At 40.0% G+C, this 16,522-nt stretch overlaps 1 protein-coding gene across 1 annotated transcript in view; it reads left to right on the top strand.

Moving 5' to 3' along the window:
• TGFBI (transforming growth factor beta induced) overlaps positions 1–16,522 on the top strand; it is a 59,784-nt gene that overhangs the window by 3,614 nt on the left and 39,648 nt on the right. The window contains exon 2 of the mRNA XM_027849037.1: positions 5,387–5,485. Within this exon, the coding sequence (XP_027704838.1) occupies positions 5,387–5,485 (99 nt within the window). The remainder of the gene's footprint in view (positions 1–5,386; positions 5,486–16,522) is intronic.

Consider the following 16,522-nt stretch of genomic DNA (forward strand, 5'->3'; position numbering starts at 1 on the left):
AATAAACTCTTAGAGAGACTTTAGACCTTCCCTTCCCCTACTCTAGAGTACTCTCTCCTCTACTGTTCTTTCCAGTGATTACTTAACTTACTCCAAAGAGTTGGGAGTGGAAAGAGAAGACTCTAGCTGTAGCATAGTGGATAGAACACCAAGCTTCAACTCAGAAAGACCTGAGTTCAAATCTGACCTCAGACACTTACTAGCTATGTGATCCTGGGCAAGTCACTTAACTTCTGTTTACCTCCATTTCCACAACTGTAAAATGTAGCATGAGGGTTATTGTGAGGATCAAATGAGATAATAGTTACAAAAAGCACTTAGCACAGTGCCCAGCACATGGTAGACACTAATGCTTATTCCCCTCCCACCTCCAATTCTCCAGAGTGATCTTGAGTCATCATTGGGAAGGGGAATGGAGTGAGGGAAAGAGTACTCCTGTTTTGGTCACCTCTCTCTTCCTCAGGGGAGTAGTAAGGAAGCAGCTTTCGTCCCTCATGACTTCAGTATTTTGTGTTGTCCTTCCACTGCTTTGGAAGAAGCTTTCGAGAGACTGGGTCTAAGTCTGGATTTGAGTGCAATGTCCTTGTGACCATCCTCATGACCAAAGAAGTAAGTTCCTGGCCTGGCCAGTGTCATGAGAGCACAAACCATAGCTTCATCTAGAGGAGAGAAAGAGATCTGAGATGGCTAGGGAAATGCAGAAGCCTGTAGCAGTTTCATCTTTCACTAAGGACTAAATTAAACATTTATTGAATGAAGAAATGAATGAGGTTATGCTTGGATTTGATGTGGGAGAGGAGGGAAACAAAGTAGGAAACCAGTCAACTTCTTTATAAGAGAAGCTAAAACCATCCCACCAGCATTCAGGGGATCTGCCTACAAAGACTGTCTGTGGATGAACCAACTCCCTGTCTTATTTCTCTAACAAAAGATGCACATATCAATCCACTTGGAACAGACTAATGTGCTACCCCTCCATGAAAGCTCAGGCTGCTTCTGTTTGCCTGCTCACAAGTTGGAAGGCACATTGTTTCTTCTCTGTCTCTCTGCCTCTGTCCACACTTGTCTGTCTGCCAGGCTCCCTTTGCCTCTCTCCCTCTCTTTATATTCCCTCTCCATCTTTCCTGGAGTGAATTGTGTGACATTTGGACCACATACTTGACCTGGGGTGGCTTTGATTTCCGTCTCAGGACCTTGGTTTTTTTTGAGGACCTGATGAACTGAGCTCTCAGGGAGTTCAGATTGCAATCCTTCCCTTGCCGTGTTGCATTATGATAATCTGAAGAGGTGTCTGTGCACCACTCCCCTTCCGGCCCAACACACCCAGATTATACTCACTTAGACACTGGGCTTTTCCAGCTGGCATCAGAGCTTTGGGAGGCAGCACCATAGAGAAGGGAGATCACTGGCTTTGAAGTCAGAAAACCTGAGTTCACATATCAGCTCTGCCACTTAACCCCTGTGTGACTCTGAACTGAGGCCCTGGACTTTAGTCTCTTCAGCTCTAAGATTAGTAATTGAGACTAATAGGCTCTGAGGTTCCTTTTAGCTCTATATCAATAATCCTACTATTTTAGCTGGGTGGCACAGTGAATACAGAGCTGGGCATGGAGTCAGAAAGATCTGAGTTCAAATCTAGCCTCAGATATTTACTTAGTAGCTGTATGATACTGGACAAGTCATTTAGCCTCAATTTATTCAGCTGTAAAATGGGGATAATAGGTGCACCTACCTCTCAGGGTTGTTGTGAGGATAAAATGAGATGATATTTGTAAAATACTTAGCACAGTGTCTGGAACATAGTTGGTGCTATATAAATGCAAGCTGCTAGAACTATTAATACCACCTCCACCACCACCACCACTACCACTACTTCTAGTCATAAATGGAGTGTGGAGGTAGTTGGTTTTGTTTGTTTTTTAATCTGGTGCCAAGTTTTTTTTGGTCACCATTCCTTTTGCTCCCCCATACGCGCGCACACACACACACACACACACACACACACACACACACATATAACATAACACACAAATAAGATGGAATATTACAGAATGACTATCAGCAAGGCTCTATACTATGGATCATGCATCTGAAAGTAGTGTATGATGACTGTTCTTGAGTAAGGATGTATAGTGTCTACACTGTTTCAGGTTCTAGGTTCATAACTTTGTTCGAAGTTCCTAGATTGTCATATATGTGACCCTGGGCAAGTCATGTAACTCTCAGTAATCTGGACAGCTCTATAAATGGGACAAATAAGAGACCTGATGTGGATCTACTTTAGGAAGAGGAGTTTTTTCACCTGGAAGTTCCTTCTGCCAATGAAATCATAAATCTTTATACGTGCAAGGCACCGTATTTGGTGTGAACAATACAGGAAACATTTCTGTTTTTTGAGCAGCTTACCTGCAACCAAGAGGATACAGCACTTACATAGATAAATGAATACAAAATAATTTGAGTAAGAGAACACTAACATGGGAATCAGGAAAGACTCTCTGTGAAAGGTATTGCTTGAATTGAGTGTCTATATAAATTAATGATCCTAAGCCTTGAAAGAAGCTTAAGGACTCTTTGATGCAGTGGTGAGGAAGGAATGCATTCCAGGTATGGAGGACAGTACAGAGGCAGGTGATGGTATGCAGAATCTGGGAAACACCTAGTAAATCAGTTTGGCTGAATTATATCATGTGTAAAGGGGACATAGGTGTAATAAGCCGAAGAAGGAAGGTGGGAGCCAAATTTTGGAGGGCTTCACAATACCAACTAAGAAGTTTATATTTTATCCTAAAGAAATTAGGGAACCACTGGAGGTGAAAATAGATCTTTAATTATAGCAAAGTGGATACGGATTGGCGTTAAAAATGTTTAGTGATTAACTTTGCAGTTAATAGTTTCAGTTTTGAGCTCTGAGACTCAAGTGCCTTACTTTAAAAAGTCATCCAGAGTTCTTGAAATGCAAAACTATTTTGAACTCTCAGAAAGTCTTCATTTGTTTTCTTCTGCTTTCTTCTAACTTGTGATCCAGCCAAGATGAACTGCCTGTTTGGGGTTCAGCCAGAAGCCCCATTGACATTTTAGTCATGAGTCCCTCTGGTTCTCCAGGTGTTCATATGGAAACATTGATATAACTTAGGTCAAGTTCAGGGAAATAGACAGTTGGGACTTTACATTCTAAAAAACAAAAATCCAAAAAAGAAAAAAAAATAAACAAAACAATACAGGCTTCCTTTGGAGTTATAAAAGACTCTTTCCTAAGAAATCCCAGGCCATGTCTTGTAATTCTGAGAAATACAATGAGCCTAATTTCCCTAGCAAATGTCTTGTTACCTGTATGTTGTTATTTAGTCATTCAATTGTGCTCTACTCTTCATGACCCCATGGACCATAGGGCACCAATACTGTCCATGAGGTTTTCTTGGCAAAGATACTAGTGGTTTGCCATTTCCTTCTTCAGAATTTCCTTCACCTGTATATGCTTCAACAAGTAGCTTCAAGAAATATTTCTGTAACATCTACTCCTATGTGCTAATTTTGCATTTATAGCTGAAAGAGATATTCAGAGATCCACTAGTCCATACCCTCTACCCTCAACTTTACCAATGAGGAAAGTGAAGCTCAGTGTTTAGCAAGTGTTTATAACCAAGTGTACACCAAGGTAACCACAGTTGAGTTGATATTTGTCCCCAGTTCCTCTGACTCTGAATCCACCACCACTGTTTCCATCACACCTAGATACCTCCATGCTGGGCTTTGTGAGAGAACATAAAAAAGGTACAAAAGAAAGTACTGGTTCTTAGTAAATTTGTGATCTAATTGAATAGAGGAGACCCATTGCTGGAAGCAAATGAATAATAGGAGGCCGCCTATATTAAGCATTACTAGCTATGGTCTCTAAATAGGAATAGTAGAGATCAGAGGAGGAGATAACAGGAATAGGTTATGATATTTGGTGAGGGCTCTCGGTTGAAGGTTGCATAGTAGGAAAGGAGAGACTCAAGCTTGGTTGTAAAGGATGAGTTAGATTTGGACAGGAAGAAAAGAGAAGGGAGAGTACTTGACTCTCCTGGTCAGACAATAATAGGGCAGACTTATTAAATTGTTTCTGTGGTAGCGAGAATGAGCTACATTTCACTCATTCACTAGCTTTCAAACCAAATGCCTCTTTTGCTCCAGATAGTAGTGACAAGATGTAGTCTGTTAACATGAAACAGTTTTTCTGTGTACGAAAATGACTTACATAAAGATAGAATCCATGGTTTTGGCCTCATCAGCACCACTCTGATATTCTAGGCTAACTCTGCTTTCATGTTAAGCATCTTTGGAAGTGACGTTCACCCTTCTAGGATGTTAGAGTATTTTAGCACATTGCTATTTCAATGTGATAATAATAACTCGTTTTCCCAATGGATCATAGATTTAGAAAACAAATACAACATAGAAGCCATTCACATTGTTACAGAGAAAGAAAATGAGGAATAGAAGGGTTAAATGACCTGACCACAGTTACACTATAGTAAATGACTGAACCAGGATTTGAACTCAGATCCTCAGATTCCACATCAAGCACTCTTTCCACTGTACCATGCTGTCTCTGGGTTTACAAAATGCTTTCATCATAGTAACTATATGTGGTAGATAGTACAAATATGGTGATTGCCATTTTACTGATGAAGAAACAGAATCACAGATAGGTCATATGGTATGATGGGAACACACTAGAACTGATTCAAGACCCTTGAGTTCCATTTCTGAGAATGTAGAGTGACTAAGGGCAAGCCACTTCACTCTTCAGAGCCTCAATTTTCTCATTTGTAAAATAGAGATAATTATATCCATAGTACTTATCTTACAGGTTATGAGAGGTTTTTTGTTTTGTTTGTTTTTTGTTTTGGATTTTGGATCAAGACAAGACGATGTCTGGAACAGAATATTAGAGAGTTATTAGGTACTGAGAGGTTAAGCAATTTGCTGTTGCTCACAAAATTAGCATATAATCATAGCATATAAGAGCAGTACCTGAACCCTGGGTTTCTGAATTCCAGTATCGTCTCTCCATCTCCTGTGCCTCTCCACTGGGTTGTTCTAAAGATCAAATGATAGAATGTACAGCTCTTTGTAATGCACAAAACACTATGTAAGCATCAGTTATGATTTTATTAAGTGATCTCCCATTAGCGACACAGCTAGCAAATGTTAGAATCAGGACTTTGGTCTTCTGAATTGCAAATATAGGGCTCAACAATCCATGGCACTTGAGTGGTCCAGAAATTGTAGAGGTGGCTGTCAACCCAGGAGCAGCTCAGGCCCCAGGCAACTCTAGCTTAGTTGGTGTGAATGGATGGACTGCTTAACATCTTTCTGATGTGTTTGCCTTTCCTTTCAGCCCCAATGTCTGTGCTGTGCAGAAGCTCATTGGAACCAACAGGAAGTACTTCACGAATTGTAAACAGTGGTACCAGAGGAAAATCTGCGGAAAATCCACGTAGGTCCTGGAGTGGCATCCAAAAGGAATCATAGCTAAGGCTGCCGTGTGTGTGTGTGTGTGTGTGTGTGTGTGTATGTGTGTGTGCGCGCGTGCATGTGTGGAGATAAGAATGCTTGTGAGCTCTGTGAATGGAACTGCATGTGGCCTCAAAAACTCTGAAATGTTGCAATACAAAAAAAAAAGAAAGAAAAGAAAAAAGACATTATGAAACATGTACAAACATGTTAGAGAAGTATATGCTTTTAGAATGTCACTTTATTAAGTTACAGAACAAATGGGACAATTTTGATTTGCCTCCCCCCACCCCCCCATTTTTACTGTTGATGGGACTGTGATAGATTTTTTTAGAGCTGATTTAAGGCCTAGGGGAAGACATGAAACCTCTTGTGTGAGGTTTTCCTAATTCTTAGTCAATGACACATGTGTTTGTTGTATATCATGTGATTCTAGAAAAGAAGATCAGTCAGTAAGCACACTTGGCACTTTTCTGAGTGTGGAGCCCTGAAATGGGAATTGTGCCAGATGCAAAGCGATGGACAACGTGCTGGAGAGCCTGAACAAAGAGATTTTTCTTTTTTAATGACTTAGAGTGATAGTTTTGAAGTCAGAAGACCTGGGTTTGAATCCTGGCTCAGCTACTGAGTATGTGCGTGCCCCTGTGCAAATCACCTAATCCTTCTTGGCCTCAGTTTTCTGAGCTGTAAAATGGGGGAATTGGACTAGATCAAAGGTTCTCGACCTGGTCTGTGAACTTTTTGAAAAAATATTTTGATAACCGTATTTTAGCATAGTTGGTATTCTTTACAATCCGATGTCTTTTATTTTACACATTTAAAAACATTATTCAGAGAAAAGGCCCATAGGTTTCATCATATTGCCAAAGGGGTGATTGAGACAAAAAATAGTTAAGAACTCCTGAAATAGATTATCTTTAAGGTTCCTCCTAGTTCTATTTCTATGATCTTATGATTCTATGCATCTGCATAGAAGTAGACAAAGTATTGCAAATGAAAATTGTGAGAGTTAAGTTGGTTTGTAGTGAGGGGATATGGAGCCATGTAGCCATTCAATATACAGGCTTAGTGACTTGGATATCATGGGTGGAGGCAGTATCCATCAGCACTGCCCAGTGCTGCATGTAAACAGATTAGCCTGCGTGTTCTAACGGAATTCCAGTGAAACAGATCTGTTTGGGAGCCAAAAGTAAACAGACATATTTATCTCTGGTCACAGAAATGGACGAGCTGGCTTTTAAGCTGGCTTATCTGTCTCATCTAGGCAGAGAGTGTTCTCTAAGCAACATTACTTTGTATAGGAGGTCCTATACAGTTCCTATTTCCAGGAAAGAAAGGTTAAGATGTTATATCTACAAAATGCTTTCCAGGTTCTTGAGTTTAAAATTTTATTGCATTTAACATCATTTTGCATAATTTCCTTCATACTAATGGCCAACTGATAGATGATATATGTTTTTTTTTATTCTTAAATTCAAATGCTCTCCCATTTGTGATCCTAGTTTTAATTATGATAAGTGACTTTTGGTACTATTAACCAAGGAAAAATAGGGATGCTGAGTTCATAGGATTTAAAACTAAAAGATAAGTTAGTGATCATCTAGGTCAGTGGTATCAAACTTAAATAGAAATAAGGACACTAAACCATCCATAAGGATCCTTGCAGGCCACACATTGACTTAGAAAATTACATATTAACATTATCTATTTTCTATGATATTTTTATTTATTTTGTTAAATATTTCCCAATTATATTTTAATCTGATTCACTGTCACTTAGGAGTGTTGTAGGCTGCACATATTTGACACCATTGAGCTAATCTAACCTCCTCCAAAGAGTGACTTGCCCAGGAACATAGAAGCACCCTCTCCCAAGAGCATAGAACCATAGACATATATGTTTTCATGTTTTCTCCCCCGATAGATTGCAAGTTCCTTGAAGGCAGGGACTGTCTTTTGCCTCTTTTCAATATCCCCTGTGCTTAGCCTGGTGCCTGGCACATGATAGGTGCTTAATAAATGTTTATTGATTGATCCAGAATTAAAAGGAACTTTTAAGACTGTTGAGTCAACTCATGGCCACAAGTCAATGGCAAGTTTATTAAGCACCTATTATATGCCAGGCATTGTGCGAAGCACTTGGAATACAAAAAAGGCAAAAACAATCTGTCCCTTCAAGGAGTTCACAATCTAATGAGAGGGACAATGTGCAAACAACTGTGTACAAATAAAATATGTAAAGAATAAATTGGAGATAATCTCTGAGGGAAGGCATGATCTAAATTAAGGAGAAATGGTAGCAGGAAGACTGAAGGCAGAGAGGAGGGAGATGTCAGGCATAGGGGACAGTCAATAAAAATACACAGAGGGTAAAAATGGAATTGTGTTTGTGGAACCACATGGAGGCCACCCTTGTAGAGTTCAACCTCCTCATCTCATAGGTAAGGAAACTAAGGCCTAGGGAGATAAAGTGATTTGCCCAAGGTCACACAAGTATTAAATGTTAGACGTTCCCACCTCTTCGAACCATGTGCTCTGACTCCAGAGTCCATACTCTTTTCATTGTACAATGTTAGCTTTGTTGTATCATAAAATTCTAAACTAGTGTGAGCCTAAGTTCAGGCTAGCAAATGGCTTGGGCAGCTAGGTGATGCAGTGGATAGAGCACCAAGCCCAGAGTAGGCACTTAGTAGCTGTGTGACCCTGGTCAAGTCACCTTGTTTGCCTCCATTTCCTCATCTGTAAAATGAACTGGAGAAGGAAACGGCAAATCTCTCCAGTCTCTTTGCCAAGAAAACCCCAAATGGGGTCATGGAGAGTCTGACATTACTGAACAATAACAAGCAAATGACTTATTTCAAGTGAATAAAGTTAGCATTTGGCATGCTGAGTCAAGGCCTATCCTTAAAGCCAAAAGTTAGATGTGCTATGAATACTTAGCTCTGTTGCTCTGTGCATGTCAAATAATAATTATTTCACTGGTGGGCAAATGGAGGTTCTATGAATTTGATGTTATCCAGATGTAAAGTAAGTTGACACCAAAGCCAGACCCAAACTTTATCAAAGGTGATTCATAAAGATGTCTAGAATGACTGAACTAAGTAAGCAATTTTTCGGTCCTCTTTTCTGTGCTAGTTAAGCTGCAAGTTTCTCACTTGCTTTGAAATGTGTTCCTGAAAAGTTATCGAGCGAAGTATATACATAAAATGATAAAGTCATTTAAAAGAGCAATATCAGTGGGGAAAATGGGAAAGTCCTCATTTAAGTTGAACCTGGGCTATGTTTTGAAGGAAACTTGGGGTTCTAAGAGACAGACGAAAACCTTAGTCAGTTAAGAAGCATTTAAGCGCTTACTGTGTGCTAGGAACTGTGCTGAGCATGGGGCATACAAAGAAAGGCAAAAACAGTCCCTGCCTCAAGGTGCTCTTTTCTAATGGGAGAGACAACATACAAACAAATATATATATGAAGCAAGCAATGGACAGGATAAACAGGGAATAATTAAAAGAAGGAAAGCACTGTAATTAAGAGTATCTCAAATGTCCTTGCAGTACTTCTTTGATTCATTGTGTAGATTATTGAGAAAGAGGAGATAACTTGGAAAGGATCCAGAAAAAGGAGGAAAGGCTATTCATGAAGAGAAGGGACTAGTTCAGAAGGAAAGACCCCAGGAAGGAACACTGGTGAGAGCAGACTAAGGGGAAGCATCAGTCCAATTCAACCTATTCTTACTTTGAGCTTTGCGCTATGCCAGGTGCTGTGGGAAAGGACAGGAAAAGAAGGAGGCATGAACCTTATCTTAAGGGAGATTTTTACAGATGAAACAGAAAACTGTGCAAGAAAATGTATTAATAAAGTGCTAAATTCAGTAAAATCAAATGGTGATATATGTGGTATGTATAGTAAGGGCTTTGGAGGCTTAGGTAGGAGAGAGATGTGAGCTGGAGTTATCAGGGAAGACTTCATAGAGGATATAGGACTAGAATTTGGTTGGGGGGAGGAGGTAAAGGGCATTCCAGGTCAAAGGAGCAGCATTTAAAATGGCACAGACATGGAAACTATCATGGCATATTTGGGACATTGAGAAGACTGCCCTCTAAAGAGGAACATGGAGGATTGGATAACTAAGAGAGAGCCTTGTGGATAGCCTTGAAGTGAGCAGAGAAGTTTTACTTGAGAACCTAAACCAAGGAAAATGAAGACAAGGAAAACTCAATACTGTCAGCATTGTTGTCAGTGCATGTACATTGTAGGTAAAAGGGCAGATTGAAGTATTGGTAAATGGAAGTCTTTGGTTTTCATTCATTCTAGTTGCCCCCGACTTCCAGGGTCATGAATGAGAGAGGGTTGGCTGTGCTCAGTTTCTATATCATCCATTGCCTCACCAAAAGTCTGTTTTTTTCCTTCAGAAGTAACTTTTCTTCAGTTCCAGTAAGAGAAAAGACCTAAGCCTTTGGTGCTCTTTGTTGAACACAACATATGGATTTTATTACAGGAAATGATTACAAATGACCCTCTATTCAGTGACTTGAGTGTATTTTATTACCTTTGAAAATTCACTTCAGATCCCATTTCAGATCTTAAAAACTCAACAGGGGTGACACAGACTGATCATACAAAAGGGGAGCTCAGAGCTCATTTTTTCCTGTCAGATGCAGCCCACGCAGTGCTTTGAGACCCAAATCTGATTAGTAACCCTAACATTTTTGCATTCAGCAACTCAACCAATACTGCAGGAAATTGTGGTCAGCAGGCCTCACCGCATGTACGACAGGCTGTCTTTGTGCAAGTCTCTCCCTGAAAAAAGGCCTGCTTATTTTAGTGTGCAGCTTTGACCCTGACATCATGGAATTGGAATGATTTGTAACCAAGGCTCAGACATCATAAATGTAGTTTGGTTTAAACCAGTTCAGGTGTTGTCGAGTGAAGAAAAAAAAAAGTTGCATGTCTGTTTCACAAGCCCTAACGTTGTTTAATAAGTTAGATATTTATTGAAGGGACAAAAAAGCCAAGATCTGCCAGAGCTAGGAGATTGCTAAGACTGCTGTGATGTCACCAGTGACTTTAGTAGAAACTGATACTTTTGCCCAAGGACTATGAAATGACCACTTGTTACGTCCTGTGAAAAATTCTAAATTGACCTCTTACTGATTGCAGCTGGTATGAAGCAATCTTTCTAACCACTGAACCACAGCTTTCTGGAGAGGTCAGAACTTTACCCTGGGCACCAGTGTCCTGGAGGAATGAATGTGCTTTGTCTCCTCACTTCAGCAAAGTACGGCCCCTCTGCTGCCATGCCCCTGCATTGCCATCCCTCAGGGTCCTGAGGCTGTCACGCTCTTCTCTCATTCTGTCTTGAAATGCACCACCCTGTCTGTCTGGCCTGGGCAACTGTGCCGTGCTGGACAGCTGAGATAAGTATTGAATTGCAGCACAGACCATGTATGTCAGCCACTACTCCAGCCCTAGTTCATAGAAAACTCAGCCCCAGTCCTCCCTAGACCCTGTTCATTTCATCCTTTTTTTTTTTTCCACTGTGCCTTCTGAAGCTTTCCTTTATTGCTGATTACCTCGCCTTCACATTGTATCTCATCTTGGATTTGTTTCCTTGTGTTGAGGTGGCTGGGCAGCATAGTTTTGGACTTGGAGTTAGGAAGACAAGTTCAAATCCCTGCTCAAATATTTATTAGCTATGTGACCCTAGGAAAGTCACTTAGGGCAATCTAGTTGGCTCAGTGGATAGGCACCTGCCTTGGAGTCAAAAGGACCTGAGATCAAATCAAGCCTCAGATACTTATTAGCTGTGTGATCCTGGGCAAGTCACTTTACCCCATTGCCTCCCACCCCCCAAAAAAGTCACTTAATTTCTCTCAGCCTCAGCACCCACCTTTACAGGGTTATTGTGAGGATCAAACAAGATTGTCTATGTAAAGTGCTTTGCAAATTTTAAAGCACTATCTATTTCTTTTTGGAATATTATTTTCTCCAATTACTTGTAAAAATAATTTTAACATTCATTTTTTCTTTTAAATTCCAAATTCTTCCCTCCCCTTCCCCACCCTGAGATGGTAATCAATCCGATATGGGTTATACATGTGCAGTCATGAAAAATATATTTCTGTATTAGTCATGTTGTGAAAGAAAACAGAGACAAAAAAAGTGAAAAAGTGAAATGAAAAATAATATGCTTCAATCTGCATTCAGACTCCATCAATTCTATCCTCTGGAGGAGGATAGCATTTTTCATCATTAGTCCTTCAGAATTGTCTTGGATGATTGTATTGTAAAACACTATTGTTATGTATGTAAGCTATTATTATGAAGTGCTCTATAATTTTAATGTATGATCTTTATACGTATTAATTATTATTACTTTATTCTGGTGTTCACTGAAATCCAGCTTTCTCTGTAAGGTACTATGAGGTACACTGAGTACCCCATATTTCTTGATCCCCTCTTTATTAAATGTGGCTGCTTTTGCTCTCAAAGCCCCTATTGAACAAGGAGAGGAGGAGGAGTGCTCCTCACTGTCCCTTTCATAACATGCTTCATAAGGGAGATAAACCAACCCTCCTATTCAAGCAGAAGGACATTCAGTAAGATGGGGCATAAGCAAATCTACAAATGACCCGAAGAAGTAGGACACGCCCACTAGATGCTGAGAAAGTTAGTCATGGCACATTAGTAACAGGACCATCAGTCTATAAATATAGCACCATGTGTAGACTGCCCAAATATCCCATAACTCAAATCACTTATGCGAATCTTCCAGAATTCACCTGAAATAAATCCATGTGCTTCATTTTATAGTACTGAGTAAGCTTATTATATGGTCCCAGGCCTTGGTGAATAGAAATTCTTTTAGTAGTGAAAAAAGGGTTAAAATTGTGTTGCTTTCTAAATGCTAGGGGCCTTGAAGAACAGGTAAAGGTAAAAGTAATCAGGAATATAGGAAAGGAATTGCTTATGTCTAGATAATCAGTCTGGGTTTGTTTTAAGGTTCTATTTGGAAACCCTGAAAGAGAATATGTTTGCTCAGGTCATTCTCTACCCCTGTCCCCTTCCCCTCATGGAGTTCAGCTTATCCCCAGGCATTGACAGTGATCAGAGAAAGGCTGGAACATGGAGGAGATGGGGATTTTTTCTTCTTTTCATTTAACTTTATGGGAACTTAATTTATCAAAGAAAACATCATACTTCCTTCTTAATCTGATTAAAGTATAAAAGAAGATGTAAGAGGAGATAGTAAGAAAACTTTAAAACACTCTCTGTTCTTATATTTATATTTTTTGATCCCATCCTAATTATATGTATTTATCTTCCCTCTTACCCACAAGTTACCCTTCAACTCTGAGCTAGACTTTTATGACTAGTAATAATAATATTATTGGACCTAGTAAGAGATTAGGAAGCACAGTAACACTCAAATACTTGACCAAATACGGAGAGGCTCTTCACCAGCAAGCTGACCACTTGGTGATAGACAAGGCAAATGATACCAACAACAACAGCAATAAGGAAAGGGACCATGCCTGTGTTTTCATTAGTATAGGGAACTCCAGGGAGAGGAAAATCCATTTACCAATGTAGGTTAGCATCTTCTCTGCAACATATAACCTTAGAGAGTTGTCTAGACCAGTGATATCAAACTCAAATAGAAATAGGGTTGACTAATACATACATAAGGATCCCTGCAGGTCACATATTAACTTAGTTTTCAAGTGTAAAATCTGTATTCTATTATATTTTTATTTCCTTTGTTAATTATTTCCCAATTACATTTTAATCTTGTTACACTACACTCAGGAGTGTTGTGGATTTGTGTGCGCCATGTGTCTAATACCTCTGCTTGTGTCAAAGGTAGGACTTTAACCCAGGTCTTCCTGGCTTTGAGGCCTCTCACATAATTATTATGATTATTTTTATGGAGTCAATACTATAAACCTTAATAAATAGTATTTGGTAGTGATGCCAAGATTCAGCTAAGGATCTGAAAAATAATCAAGAAGTTATTTCGGGAGAGAAGTTTTGTTGTTGTTGTTGTTGTTTGTTTTTGTTCTTGTTTCATAGCTAAGTTTAAGTGAAAAGTCATCTGTATCACCTGTATTGACTACATCCCTTGTGCCTTTAGGAACCTTCCATTCTATTGTTAACAAACGTTCCTTCCTATCGATACACCTCTTGCCCTGGCGTTCCATCCTTGACCATCTTTCCTAGCACTGGATCCGCCTTTCATGTCCTCTAACACATTGGGCCAATAGGAGGCAGTGTATTCTTTGCTCCTCTGACACTTCCAATTCTTCCCTCTACTGTTTTCAGTCAGAAACCTTTCTTCCTTGGAGTGGGCACGTTTACTCCTCTGGGACATCGGCTTATCCTGATCTTGAAAGTCACTGTCTAACTGGTCCTTCTTTTCTCAATGAATTCAGCATCCAGCTCTTTCTTCCTCCTTAATACCTGCCCTTCTACTTGGAGACCCCAATATATTGTTTGATATTCTTTCAAGAGCCCCAGCCTCCATGTTATGTTATCTCCTATGATCTATACTTTTCCTCCACCATAGTTCCACACTGGGATGTGTAACCCTTCATCTCCATTGTAACTATCTTTATGATACAGAAGTATTGAATTCCTCTCTCTGGCCACAATCTCCTATTCTTCCATCTTTCCCTAGGCCTCACTCCTTCTAGACCTATTGTTCATTGGCATCATAACTCCCAATCTGGCCTGACAGTTCCGGCCTTACTCTACCCTATCTTGACCCTATAGATAAACAGTTTTACTTGACACTGTCCTGTACTCTCAGGTCTTTCAAACTCCAACCCTGTATTCCCCCAGCCATCTACCTTCTCCACTCCTACATGTGAATCCCTGAATGTTGCTAGAAGTTATACAACTTGGCCTGCTAGGTATGTTAAACATTTATGTTATCTATTCTTCGCTATGACACGATCCTTTTATTCTTCTTTGATTGACTATTATATTACCCAGCACAGCTGTTTTCAGAGCTATTTGAGAGAGTTGGGAAAGTGCTGAACTTAGAGTTGTAGGCCCCAAGTTCAAATGTGACCTTTTCTATTTCATATCCATGTGACCCTAGGCCGACTGTTTAACCTCTCTAGACTCCAGTTTCCTCATCTGTAAAATGTGGGTCTGGGTTTGATTCAAGCCAATTGTCTAATATTTAGTTTAAATTTCTATATTCAAACAAAATGAGACATTTGTATATCACTCAACAATTAACAAAAAGATTTACTTACCCATAGCATATCAACAAGGATAAGTATTAAGGACACCTTGAATTGATTCCGCTGAGTGAAGTTACCCATCATGATCTGTCAGCCAATCCTTCAAGTGTTCCTAGAGCTCCAAGTGGCTGCTTTGGGCTCAGGTGATGGGGTGGTGATGCCAGTATTCTGAAGCCTTAATTCCCTGAGCCATCCAAGTCTTGAGAAATTGTCACAATATCTTTTAAGGAAAGACTTGCCTAACTTCCACAGGAAGAAAGGTGAGAATATTACTCCTGCCATATTGTACCTTTTGGTGGTAAGGTTCTGAAGGTTTTCTAAAGGACCTCCCACCACTTAAATCACCTTAGGGGCTTTTACTGGTCAACACTGACCTCTGATATTCAAGAAATCTGATATTGGCATCACTAAAGGAGGAAGAGAAAAAACAAAATAAAAAAAAACCAAAAAATGTAACAGCTCCCTGAAAAAGTAACTATATCCATGAGAGTCTCAGGAAGGACCAAATACCAGATCTAAATCAACGCTTTTTAAAATGTGGGTTGTGAAAAATTTAGCAACAGTAAAAGGTTTCTGAACATGCAACAACCAAAAGTTAATTAAAAATCAAACATGTAGTGAATCTGAGGTGTTTCTGACAGTGCTTGCCCATGCTGCATCCAGCAATTTCTGCAGCCTTGGTTCTGAACACAAAGCATGAGCACTTTGCACTGTGCATGCCCTCAGGCCATGCAACACCAATGAAGGCTGCCAAAAGGGGAAAAGGGATCTCCAGTGGGAAAAGTTTAAGAAGCCCTGTTCTATACTACCATCCACTTAGTGTTTCCTGGCCTATCAGCCAAAACTTTCCCCTCCCTTGGAGCCCCATGACAAAATCTTTGCCCTAGGAGAGGTTTCTGAGGGGGCTGGTTAGATACTTTTTTTCCCTCTAATTTCAATAAAGCAATCCACCTCCCAACAATGCCATTGGTCCTATAAACCCTCCCTGGGGAAGAGCTCTATAATGATGGCAGCAATGTGAGGAAGGACAATCAGTTTTACATAACATTAAGCAATGGCCTATGATGGAACTGACTTTTGTGACTGCACATGCCAGTACTCACTCTTCTGTAACTAGGCTATTACTGCTTCTGGGAGTTATTCCACTGTCCACTATCTGCTGCCACTGGATCCAGACTCTCTGCCTGCTGTCCACTGTTGCCATTGGAGCCCTCACCTGTGCCCACTGCTACTATAGGGTATAAGCTCTTCTTTCCTATGCTGGGGTAGAGTGTTTCTGAAGACTGAGCACCTTGTGCTGCCACTGATAGGCCCTGATTCTATCCCACTATGACAGGCCTGACTGCCCCATTATACAGAAGGTTGTTGGTGGCCTGTGTTGCCACTGAATCACAACAAAATTCTCATGGCAAAATTGTGATTGGTCTTTCAAATTCCAAATTAAAACAAACAAAACTGAAACAGTTTTTCAGGATAATTTGTTCAACAGTCCTAATATTCTAGGGATCTGGTTTGGTATTCATTCTTTCACTTTTGGGGTCCTTCATATTCACCCCTCAATGGCTAGTTATGTCCATGTACAATTACAGAACTAACAATGGGTGGTTGAGCTAGATTGTCATTTACAAAAAGGCATTCAAAGTCAAATAATTCACATAAATATGACCCCTTTAAAACCAGGAGGGGCCTTTTTCAGGGGGCCTCTTGCAGGCAGTTGGGTGATCATAGCATTAACAATATATATACATTCGGTCCCAACAAGGACTGAGAAC

Source organism: Vombatus ursinus, unplaced genomic scaffold (genome assembly GCF_900497805.2).
Source record: "Vombatus ursinus unplaced genomic scaffold, bare-nosed wombat genome assembly UNPS02007284.1, whole genome shotgun sequence".
In the NCBI taxonomy this organism is placed as follows: Eukaryota; Metazoa; Chordata; class Mammalia; order Diprotodontia; family Vombatidae; genus Vombatus; species Vombatus ursinus.